Raw genomic sequence first — 12,252 nt, 5'->3', positions numbered from 1 at the left:
TTGGTAGCTGAATTATCATGCCATGACGAGTAGAAAAGGATAATTTTGACATAAATCGTAACTGTATTCAATAGTCTGATGTCATGTCGCCTAGCAACGGCCGCCATAGTGGTTCTAAACAAAGAAAATCACTACTTTTTATTCTTCATGCTGGCTAGAACTTTTCATATATGTCATGTGATCGGATTGTGTAAAAGTCAAAACATGATCAGATTTATAATGTTTTTTTTTCCTCTGGATACGCTTTATGCTCGTCGGAGAAATATTTCATAAGGGCGTCCGCCATTGTTGCGATAGTTTAAAGCCAGTTATTAAGTTACCATGCGTCATTACAAGGGAAGTGACGTTACGACTGTTGAAGAGTATTTATAGTGGGTTTGTTTTTAATCAATGACAGATTTCAGGTTGGAATAAATCAAGAACAGCAAGAACGATATCAATTTGGTTTTCAACATAGTCATCAAAATTTGTTAAAGGTTTTGTTTTTCTGACATTTTACTTGTGATCGTGTGTTTGCGCAATCGTCCGATCTAAAGCTTCACGTGATCACCGCCATTTTGAATGACAAGCAGCAAGCCTCTCTCTAGTTCGTCCCGCGTCTTTTGAAGCATGAGTCATGTGACAAAGCGAATTGCTTCTCTTATTTTTGTCTTCCGGTGACGCATTTCTCTCATCGTTATTCTAATAAAAAATAAATAAAAATAAAATTCCCTTTATTCATCCCATAGGGGAAATTTTTCTCTAGGGTCTATTCCAAGGGAAGACTGGAATAACCAAGGCGTCAGCCGCAGTGCAGCGCCGCAAATTGAGCAACGGTGAGGTGACTTGCTCAAGGCCACACAGAGCAGCGGCGGGTGATCGAATTCGGTACCTTCCGGGTACGAAGCAAAGACCGTACCGCTGAGCCAAGCTGTCCCCTAGAAAAATTCTGCTCTTCACATAACAAAAGTTAAGGCAACGTTCCAAGTTGATATCTATAGAGTGACATGTTAAATGGAATAAACTTTCGCGAATCATGTCGGACAAAGCAAAAATATATTGTTATTTATGTAAAAATTACGCTTTTCTACTGATGACGTCATAACTCAGCTACCAAAGGGCGGACATTGTTAAAACTTATATCAATCAACAAAGTCTCCACATATGACCAAAAAACCCCCAAAAAAACCCGTTTGATGAAATTTTACATAGTTTTCGAGTTATTTAAACTTGAATTATGTCAACAACACACAGTATTATATAACGACATGACTATTCTCACCCCCGGATGCTAGTCTTCATAATAGTATAAAAGGTAGTCCACAATTGTATATTTAATTCAAAGGTTGTAATGCAGTAATTTGTTAAGTTTCTTGTCACAAGTTGCGCAATTAAAAAGAAAAAATCAATCAAATCCAAATCGCAAAAAGCCGGCGACATTTTTTTCGGTAATCTAATCGGCCGGGGGGAGGGGGGGGGGGTGAGAATAGAGGCAGCCATAATATAAATAGAATGTAATCTGGAAGGTTTTGTCATTTCCCACAGAATCCCCTGTTCAGCCACAAAGGACCAAAATACTACAACTACGGTGGAGTGGGGTCCAAGATTGCCATGAGTCTGATACACGCTATAGATGAAATTGGTAAGTCAAAGGTCAACCAATTGGTATGTCGAAGGTCAAATTGGTAAATCAAAGGTCAAATTGGTATGTCGAAGGTCAAATCGGTATGTCAAAGATAAAACTTAAAGTTTAGATTTTTAAAAAGCTCAATCTCCACAAAACGTGCATCATAGAGGGTCCCTAAACAACAGCAACATGTTAGGTGAAATGACAGTTTTTTTAATTTCGACAGAGGTAACGCTGTTAACGGCCAGTTACTCTTTTTATGCGTGAGTACGGTAAGAGAATGTGATTAAAGAGCCTTTTATGAGGGCTCAAGTATGCGCCGCCTAGAGTGGGACTCAAACCCAGGGCCTTCCGGTCCGAAGTCGTGCTATACCACTAGACCACAAACCGTACACAATATATAACAAAATTGCTATGTCTGACAAACCAGAAATGCAGACTTGCCGACTAGAAAATCTTTAAAAATTGTATTTTTTGGAGATAAAAATTGTAGTCGCTATAGTGACTTTATAGGGTCACGAAACCTCGGTTGTAACAGCACTTGCTTTATACTCAAAGGGACAAAAATCGATCCCGGGTGCAGTCTAGATTTTTTTCTAACCCCCCTGTCCATTTATTAGTGAATGGGTAGCTGAGTCTGTTAGATTTGGCTGAACGTACTTTGCGATAGACTAGCTTCCTATCCAAATGGTAGTAAGCAATTCTATTTTCCGATTCGCGCTATAGAAACCAGGATAAATTCCGACTCCATGGGTCAAATGGCTGTGAAGGACTACTTTACACATAATCGACTTTAAGAATTAACAATTATTTTCCCTCACAATGATTTAATAACACTTCAAAATCTTGAGAATTATGTAATCTGTCATTAACTTTCATTTTCAATAAGTTTTCATGACTAAGAAATACATATGGAGTACTGAAAGTGGAGGCAAAATATTTCGTATTTCCACGAATGTTTCGTAATGGTTGGTAGGTCTAAAATTGTAAAAAAAACAAACAAAAAAACTTGAGCTTTTATATAGCGCAACATAAACTCAAAGCGTTTTACAAAAGGTCCCTGACCAACAACAACGCGTAACATGTAGAACAAGCAAGACACGACGCCTGTTAGGCGATATTACAACTCTTTTCTGACAGAGACAAAGCTGTCAACAGCCAGGTACTCATTTTATACATGAGTACGGTGGGAGAATGTGAGTCAAGAGCCTTGTCCAAGGACTCAACTATGCGCCGAGCAAGGCTCGAACCAAGGACCTTCGGATCCGAAAGTGAGTGTCATACCACTAGACCACATGACCGCATCATATAGCAGATAGAATACCTCCTATCTTGTAGCATGTACAGATCGTTTGTATTTCATCTACAAGTATTTCATGGTGGATTTATTGCTACAACCTCCATCCAGTTCATCATAAACCATTTAACTGCCGTACTCAAGACAAATTCGTATTCACAAATTTGACCAGAAAACTCGTCCTTCAAAAATCGATCGATTTAAATGACTCTCATCGTGGGAAAAAAATCCCCTTTCAAATCTTTCGAGTTTTTGTCAAGATGAGTATCGTTAAAATCGATCGCTATTTGAAGGACGAGCTTTCTGGCCAAATTTTTGAATATGAGTTGTTTTTCTACAATACGGCTGTTAACTAGTTAATTGTAACGTCAAACGGTCTTTACAAACACTATCTCACCGTACTCGGGTGTAAAATGAGTACCTGGCTGTTAACAGCGTTGTCTCTGTCCCAAAAAATTGTAATATCGCATGACTGGCGTCATATCTCGTCCTACATGTTATGTGTTGCTGTTGGCCAGGGACCCCTTGTAAAGCGCTTTGAGCACGTTTAGTGGATATTGCGCTATATAAAATAAAATAGCTCAAGTATTCATTGTTTTTTTTTCGTCTTACTAGGGGCTTCTTACAAGGAGGATGGCAGCCATTTTCAGAATTGGTGGACGGACACCACGAAGAGGGAATACGCCAAAATCAGAACGTGTGCGATTGATTCCCAGAAAGACGCAATAATCGGTCCTTTCATGGCCACCACTGGCCAGATGGTCCCGGTAAGTGATTGGCCAAATTCGTAAATGTAACAATCACTAGGCGGGCCACAAACCTAAAAATGATGTCAAAATATGGGTCTTAGTGGGTTTTAGTGTCCGGCTATAAGTTTATGTGTAACCGTAGCCATCGTTAACATAATATAGCCTGACACTAGAATCCACAAAGACTTATATTTTGATGTCATTTTTAGGTTTGTGCTGCGGCTAGTGAGTTGTCGTTAGTGGTACTCATGGAAACAAGTGATGCCATTGATTGAGCTATTGAATACAACTCACGATTTATTTTGGTTTGTGGCAAAAGACGTGTCTTTTTACGTAATTTTTTTAGTCAGTGTTACGATGGCTCGGTATAACCCACTGTTTAAAATCGACTCTAAGACGATTTGAAGCAGATTCTGCATAATGACATAATGAGTTTCACGTTGTTTTAGTTGATATCACCCACTCACTCACTCACTCACTCACTCACTCACTCACTCACTCACTCACTCACTCACTCATTCACTCACTCATTCCCGTGACTAGTTGATCGTCGGGGGCCGGGGTGGAGGGGGGGGGGGGGGGGGGAGATTAGGACATCGCGATGTTTGGCCTTTTCTAGAAGGTTATCAAATCTTTCAGCGCCATTGGCCGCATTGTACGGCCAGAGCAGAATCTGTTCTACTGGCCAATGGCCGCACAGTAAGGCCAGTCTTGAAAGGCAAAAATGATTATGTAATCCAATCCTATTTTCTCTAAAAGTGCAATAAATTGAATCAATGGTATCATTTCTTTCATACATGAACATTCAGATTCAATTGGCCCTAGAGGTGAGGCAGGGGGGGGGGGGTATTTTAATTGAGATTTTGCGCCGAATTCAAATGTCACTTTGTCTTAGCTTGCCATTCTCATGCTGCCTCAATCAGGTGCCAGGCATTTTGTGATGGAAATGCGAATATAACCTCAGCGCTGAAATAGATAAGGTCATGGCCTGTCTACTCTTTGATGTTTGCCTGTCACATGTTTTTAAATCTGTCTTCCTCTTCAGTTCTGTCCCTTCACAATCTATATAGGGAATGAGACTAGCGGAATAGTAGCGTCCCTTGATTGGACGTCACCGTGGAGAAGTAATTTGTAAACAAACCAACTACAAGCCAAGCGCTCCAAATACAAAATATATTATTCATATTTCTGTACAAAAATGCACAACGTTGATTATGATATGCATGTTTGTACAGAAATATGAAAAATATATTTTTTATTTGGAGCGCTTGGCTTGTAGTTGGTTTGTTTACAAATAACTTCTCCACCGGTGACGTCCAATCAAGGGACGCTAATCTTCCGCTAATCGCATTCCCTATAGGAAACCTTAATTGTTTGCAGTTTTTAACTCTGTCCTTACCGAGCATTTTCATGATTCTGGGTGGGGTTCCTGACGTCCCATAGTTGGCAGGAAGGCACTCACTGTGTCTTTTATCCCCCCTATATATATTTTCGAACATACTTTCTGTCTTTGTATTGGAATGAGATTATTTGGTTTTGTCCTCGCCCTGGCTGGGATGGAAACAGTCAAATGTCTAGTTAGAATTTTGGGAGATGATATTTTCGTCTTGCACATCATCTCTCTGTTTGGATTTGAATTATTTTTGTTTTACATATATATTCTTTGCAAACATTTGAGTGTACACCTCATAGTAGGGACCTGTACTTGCATCAGGATGAGACATTTAGGTGATCTCAAACTAGGTACACTCATAGTGTGCTCTTGGAATCTACACCTTTTGCCTATTTCATCTAATTCCCCTTGTCTACCTTTTTCATTGGTGCTTTAATTGTAATTCTAGAACTTGTTACTGATATGACCTAAATGTGTTGCAAGCGCAGTAAAAACCTTAAAAAACATAAAACAAACATTTTCATGATTTTCCCCAAAACTTCACACTCACCCAACACCAAAAAAAAAAAAGAAGATTTTTTTTCCACTCAAACTGAAAAGCAGTAAGTCTTATCAATATCCAGAGGTGCCTAAATGAGTCAATAAAATGTATAGTGAAATAAAGGGAGTAAAATGACTCTTAAAAAATATACAAAACAAATTAAACGACGTTTCGGCCGTTGGCCTTCTTCAGGTAAACAAAAAAGGAAATATGTTATATTACATTACCTGAAGGAGGCCAAAGGTCGAAACGTCGTTTACTTTGTTTTGTATCTTCTATAAGAGTCATTTTTACTCCCTTTATTTTACTATACAGTAATTTCTTGCTATGCATATTTATTTCACTATACGAGCTCTACACCTAAGCGTTAAATTGTTATCTCTATCTATCATCTATTACGTGCGGCTATGTAGTCTTGTGGTATGACACACTCTCTCTCTCTCTGATCGAAAGGTCCTGGGTTCGACCCTCGCTCGGCGCATAGCTGAGTCCTTTGAATAGACTATTTACTTACAATCTCTCACCAAACTCAGGTGTAGAATGAGTATCTAACCGTTAATAGCGTTGTCTTTTCCTTTAAAAAATGTAATATCGCGTAACAAGGTTCATATATCGTCCTAGTTCGTAAGTGTAGCTGTCGGCTGGGGACCCCTTGTAAAGCGCTGGGAGAACGTTACGTGGATATTGCGCTATGTAAAAGCTCAGGTTTTTGTGTGTGATTTTATTTATTTATTTTTTGTTGTTGTTATTTTGTTTTGTTTCTTGCGGGGCGTCTTTTTGGTGTTTTTTAAATTTAGTTTTTGCTTTTTTCGTTAACATTGTGGGATTTTTTTTTCTCTCTTTACAGATCAACGCCTCCATATTCGCTGACATCTGGACTCCGACGCTTTTGGCCGACGCTAGCGGGGCCCGTTTGTCTTACATGGTAAGTCCTTATTCCTGCTCATCATCATGATCATCATATCGTTCCACATCAGTGCTGGAGACATTCCATAGCTCTCTGGGCTGTGCAGGTTCTCTAGGGCTAACCCACACCGGAGACTGACTCCGACGACTCGGCACTTCCGTCCTCTGCCGTCTTCCGGATAAAGACGTCGGGCACGGACAAAATACTAAGAATAAAGAAAAGAGCCGGTGGCCCTTACCATACCAAGCTCGAAAATAAAAAAAACGGTGGAGGACGTTGGGTGCTTGGTATGCGTAGGTCTAGCGGCTCTTCTCTTTAATCTTAGTATTTTGTTCGTGCCCAACGTCTTTAAAAAAATAATAAAAATTGAGCTTTATATAGCGCAATATCCATTAAATGTGCTCGAAGCGCTTTACAAGGGTCCCTGGTCAACAGCAACATTTAACATGTAGGACGGGACATGCCGCCTGTTAGGCGATATTACAATTTTTCGGACAAAAACAACGCTGTTAATGGCCAGGTACTCATTTTACACCTGAGTACGATGAGAGAATGTGAGTAAAGAGCCTTTTACAAGAACTCAACTATGCGCCGAGCGCGGGACTCGAACCCAGGACCTTGTGTCAAACAACAAGACAGAGCCGGAAGACGGCAGAAGACGGCAGTGCCGGGCCGTCGGAGTCGGTCTCCGGTGTGGGTTAGCCCTTAGTCAGTGTCGTCAATGCTCGTCGGTCCCAAGTTACATTCCAAAGACTGTGCGGCTAGCTTTATGTGGTCTAGTGGTATGACACTCCCTTTCGGATAGGAAGGTCCTGGGTTCGAACCTCGCTCGGCTCATAGTTGAGTCCTTGGAAAAGTCTCTTTACTCACATTCTCTCACCGTACTTTGGTGTAAAATGAGTACCCGACCGTTATCAGCGTTGTCTCTGTCGGAAAAAAAAGTGTAATATCGCTTACCAGGCGTCTTGTCCCGTCCTAATTGTTAAGTGTTGCTGTTGGCCAAGGCCCCTTGTAAAGCGCTTTGAACACGTTTAGTGGATGATGCGCTATATAAAAGCTCAATTTTTTTCTATAGTGTCTGCATTGGGTGTCAACATGTACACTGAATGTCCGTGAAAAATCGCCACTTTTACATGTTCTGCCCAAAACGATTACTTCTGCTGTGTATGTTGTTGACGTACATATTTGACAATGGATCAACTCCTTATTCTTTACTAGTAAATCCCGCTACATCTTCGACGTTAAACTGTTCACTGACGTGTTTGTTATCTCCGCCCATATACACCCGTCGTATTTTGTATGAAACCCTTATAGAAAAATTTAGGTTGGGGATCAAATTTGTTCCATAAAAAACGTTTAACTTCTCCGTCATAGTACAAGACCAAAGGGTTAGGCCTTAGTTGATCGCTGGTTCGGATAAGTAAGTCAGTTCCGTACAGTCATTGTTAAAACGTTATCATAGAGCACAGAATAGGATTCAATAGTCTGATGTCACGTCCGCCCATCAGCGAGCAGCTTGGTTCTAAACAAAAATATCTGTATTTTTATTCTTCTTGCTGGCTAGAACTTTTTCACCTGTAATGTGATCAGAATGCATAAAAGTCAAAACATGATCAGATTTATAATGTGTTTCTCCTCTCGTCATTGTTCTGATAGTTTAGAATCAGTTACTAAGTTACTATGCGTCATTACGAGGGAAGTGACGTCACGACTGTTGAAGCCTATTACTGGCAAATCTAAAATTATAAATTATTTTTCATAGATTGATGATACACGAGTAACATGCAAACTTTTCGTAATGTAATGTTAATGTATCACCCATTAATTCAATTGTTATTTAGAATATCTGCTTGGACGTAATCATACGTTCTCTGGCCTTCTGATTTGCCATAATTTGCCATCATTTCGTTATGCTCGATCCTTGGCTCCCGAAATAGCAATTTGGCTGGCCACTAGACACTTAAAGAGTTATCACCCTTATTTCATGAGAGAAAAAAATATTTTGTAAGTGTTGAACTATTAAAAGTACAATCATTAGCATTTTGAATTATATTTCTTTAAAGAAAAAAAAATATAATAATAAATAAGTTTTTTAAAAATAAAGGCTCTTTACCCAAATTCTCTCATTACACTCAGGTGTAAAATGAGTACCTGGCCTATAACAGTGTTGACTCTATTGGCGGAAAAAATAGTAAAAACATCTTAGAGGGGCCATGTTTTATTTTACACGTTAAATAATACTGTTGTTTGAGACTCTTTATAAAAACCTTTGAGCTCTGACTTACAGCAGATACTACACTGTCTTTGAACTATTACGTAAAGCATGATATCCCTTTATCATCATTATTATTATTATTTTATTAGAATATTTATGTCAGAGAGATGCTATGACTATTGGCCAATGGCCTAAAATAAACGTTTGAACTTTGAACTATGATAAAGTTATTTTGGTATATATTCATTTTTCTTCCAGGCCTACAAAGATTTGATGAAGAAGGACGGGATGGAGAAGCTGCCACCTGGATTCCAAGGTTTCACCAATGACCAGATGTTTTTCGTTAGCTTTGCCCAGGTCAGTATTATATATATATATATATATATATATATATATATATATATATATATATATATATATAGGCCTATATATATAAATATATATATATATTATATATATATATATATATATTATATATATAAGCTTATTCACATAATATTTTCAACACAAATATATAAACATACAACGTAGAGACGACGATCTGAACAAGTGTGTATGGAAGGTGCCAGACAAAGCAAGAAAGAAAAATACAATAAAAAAACACCATCCCCAAAAATCAGTCGAACCACAGACCTTCTGATGGTGTAATGGTAGCACGTCTGAGCGGTAATCAGTCTGTAGCTTTCTGTAGCGTTAAACGAAATTGTAAGTTATTTGATTATAATAATAATATTTCCTCCTATATTCTCAGTCTTTTTGCCAGAATACACCAGACAGCTTGAAATACAACCAGTTGTTAAGGGGACGTTACCCTGGCAAAAGCAGGTAAGTTGAATTTTTGTTGTTGACTTTTTTTTTTGGTATTTGTTTTGGTTGTTGTGTGTGTGTGTGTGTGGGGGGGGGGGGGGGGTTGGAGGTTTTTGTTTGTTTGTTTGTTTGTTTGCTTTTTTGTTTTGTTGTTTTTTTTTATAATCATATTTTTTGTTCGTTGTTTTGTGTGTTTATGTGTTTTTTTTTTATCAGCTCGTTTCTTTTTGTTTTGCTTGTTTGTTTTGTTTTGTTATGTTTTTTTTATTTGGGGGGGGATTGTTTTTTGTTTTGTTTTGTTTTTTTTTGACGGAGAGTAGTGTTTTTTTTTTATTTTTGTGTGTGTGTGTGTGTGTGTGTGTGTGTGTGTGTGTAAATTGGAGGCCTTAATGTTTTTTTCTCATATTATGTTGTTGTTTGGTATTTACCCATTCATTCCACATAATACCGCAGTGAGACAGTTATTATATATTACTCTACATAACAGAATATCCTCTTTTAGTGGCAGAATTTCATTTCCTTGACTATCTATCAATTTTGTTTTTCATTTCCTTGACTACCTATCAATTTTGTTTTTCATTTCATTTCCTTGACTACCTATCCTTTTTTCATTTCATTTCCTTGACTACCTATCCTTTTTTCATTTCATTTCCTTGACTACCTATCCTTTTTTCTTTTCATTTCCTTGACTACCTATCCTTTTTTCATTTCATTTCCTTGACTACCTATCCTTTTTTCATTTCATTTCCTTGACTACCTATCCTTTTTTCATTTCATTTCCTTGTCCACCTATCCTTTTTTCATTTCATTTCCTTGACCATCTATCAGATTTCTCATTTCATTTCCTTGACTATATATTATTTTTTAAAAAACTATCTCATTTCCTGATTACTTCTCAATATTTTTTTTCATTTCATTTCCTAACTGTTTTTTTTTTCATTTCATTTCCTTGACTACATATCAGTTTCTCTTTTATTTCATTTCTCGGTTACTTTTTTCAATTTATTTCCTGATTAATTTTCTCATTTCATTTCCTTGACTTTCAATTAATTTTTTCATTTTATTTCCTTGTCTATCTACCATTTTCTCATTTCATTTCCTAGACTGCCTATGAAGTTTTGTTTCATTTCAATTCCATAACTACATATCCATTTTCTTTTTCATTTCATTTCCTCTAGTGTTAATCATTGTCTTCATTTCATTTCCTTGACGTCATATCCATTTCTTTACATTTCATTACCTCGCGATCTAATCAATATCTTCATTTCATTTTCTTGACCAGAGTAAATCTTGCCCTTCGACAAGTTCCAGAGTTCCAAAAGGCTTTCAAGTGCCCTGCCATTCCAAACCAATGTCTTCTCTTTAATCTTTGAGAAATACCAAATGTTACGAATATTTTAATTTTATCATATTATAACAAATTATATCATCTTTGAAAATACAAGGTTTTTTAAAATGTAAAACAGATCCATAGATTGTATATTGAGATGAAATTGTTAATGTGATGAATTTTATATAAATGTTATTACCATTTTAAAAGTGAGATAGGTATCAGTTTACGATATCTTTACGAGTGAAGAGAACTTTAAACTATTTAAAAGCCTTTTATCTAAAAAATTAAGATGCCATTTTGTCATTATTACACTACAAATCAAACCGGAAACAAAGGGGTTGCCATTTTGTGTAATTCGATGTTGAGTGTAAAGACTTTCAAGTAATTTGCCATCAAAAAAGTCTTTGAAGTAGCTGTCCGGGATTTTTAAAAAAATCATTGCTTTTTTTTTTTTTGGTGAGCGAGAGGTCAGGCTTTTTCTTATAATCTAATTGGTTTATGTATTTCTATGTTTTTTTTTGTTTGGTTTTTTATCTTTGTTTTGCTTTTGCTATTTGTTGTTTTTTTTTTTTTTTTTGGTTTAGTTTTTGTTTTTTGTTTTATATTTTCATTTTTCTTTGGTTGCTTTTTTTATTGTTGGGTTTTTGTTGTTTGATTTTGTTTGTTTGTTTGTTTTTTTTGTTTTTTTTTTTGTTTGTTTTGTTTTTGTTGTTGGGGTTTTTACGGTGTTTTATATTTATAATGTTGTACTCAAGTTTGTTTTAAACCATCTAAAATTGACGCTGAGAATATTTTTAAAAAGATTTTGTTAGTTCTATGGCACGTTTTTGAAAAGATCAAATTGGCAACTCCGTTTTAGAGCTTGAAATTGAAACAAATTAGATTATATAATATTGAATGTTACATAGAGGGCTGTCTCGCTTTTGAATCAAACTCTTTATATAATATTATATCAACCAAATCGTATTCTCAGAGAATGTGTACGTAATATATATATATATATATATATATATATATATATATATATATATATATATATATATATATATAATTTCATGATTTAATGTATTCCTAATCTTGTGTACCAACCAACGTGTACTTTTGGGACTAGTTTAACATTGTTGTTAATGGACAATATTTTGTGTCATTTATTTTGGAGATTTCACTTACAGCAATGAGCCCATAATAAATTGAGTGGGTTATTTAACCTGCATAAAAGTGCACGTCGGTACCAACATATTATTCCAATGTTAAAAGATATATTTTTCTTGTTTTACACGGCTGTGTCAATTTCTTCCGTTTTAGTCGACGTGAACATATCTATATACAGGTCTCACATCCGATGGGCCTAGTTTAACATTGTTGTAACGGGCAATATTAGGCGTAATTTTATTTTTTAGATTT

General features: G+C 36.6%; 1 protein-coding gene across 1 annotated transcript in view; it reads left to right on the top strand.

Annotated features, from left to right (window-relative positions):
• The window catches only part of LOC144978826 (endothelin-converting enzyme homolog), a 71,013-nt gene extending 59,693 nt beyond the window's left edge, over positions 1–11,320 (top strand). The window contains exons 16-21 of the mRNA XM_078925369.1: positions 1,525–1,621; positions 3,519–3,670; positions 6,434–6,511; positions 8,967–9,065; positions 9,460–9,533; positions 10,798–11,320. Coding sequence (XP_078781495.1) covers positions 1,525–1,621; positions 3,519–3,670; positions 6,434–6,511; positions 8,967–9,065; positions 9,460–9,533; positions 10,798–10,888 — 591 coding nt within the window. The 3' untranslated portion in view covers positions 10,889–11,320. The remainder of the gene's footprint in view (positions 1–1,524; positions 1,622–3,518; positions 3,671–6,433; positions 6,512–8,966; positions 9,066–9,459; positions 9,534–10,797) is intronic.
• The last annotated feature ends 932 nt before the right edge of the window (positions 11,321–12,252 follow it).

Source organism: Berghia stephanieae, chromosome 8, assembly GCF_034508935.2.
Source record: "Berghia stephanieae isolate SIO BIC M18660-M18661 chromosome 8, UCSD_Bste_1.3, whole genome shotgun sequence".
NCBI lineage: Eukaryota > Metazoa > Mollusca > Gastropoda > Nudibranchia > Aeolidiidae > Berghia > Berghia stephanieae.
Note: the sequence above shows the minus strand (reverse complement) of the source record. Positions and strands in the feature narration are given on the sequence as shown.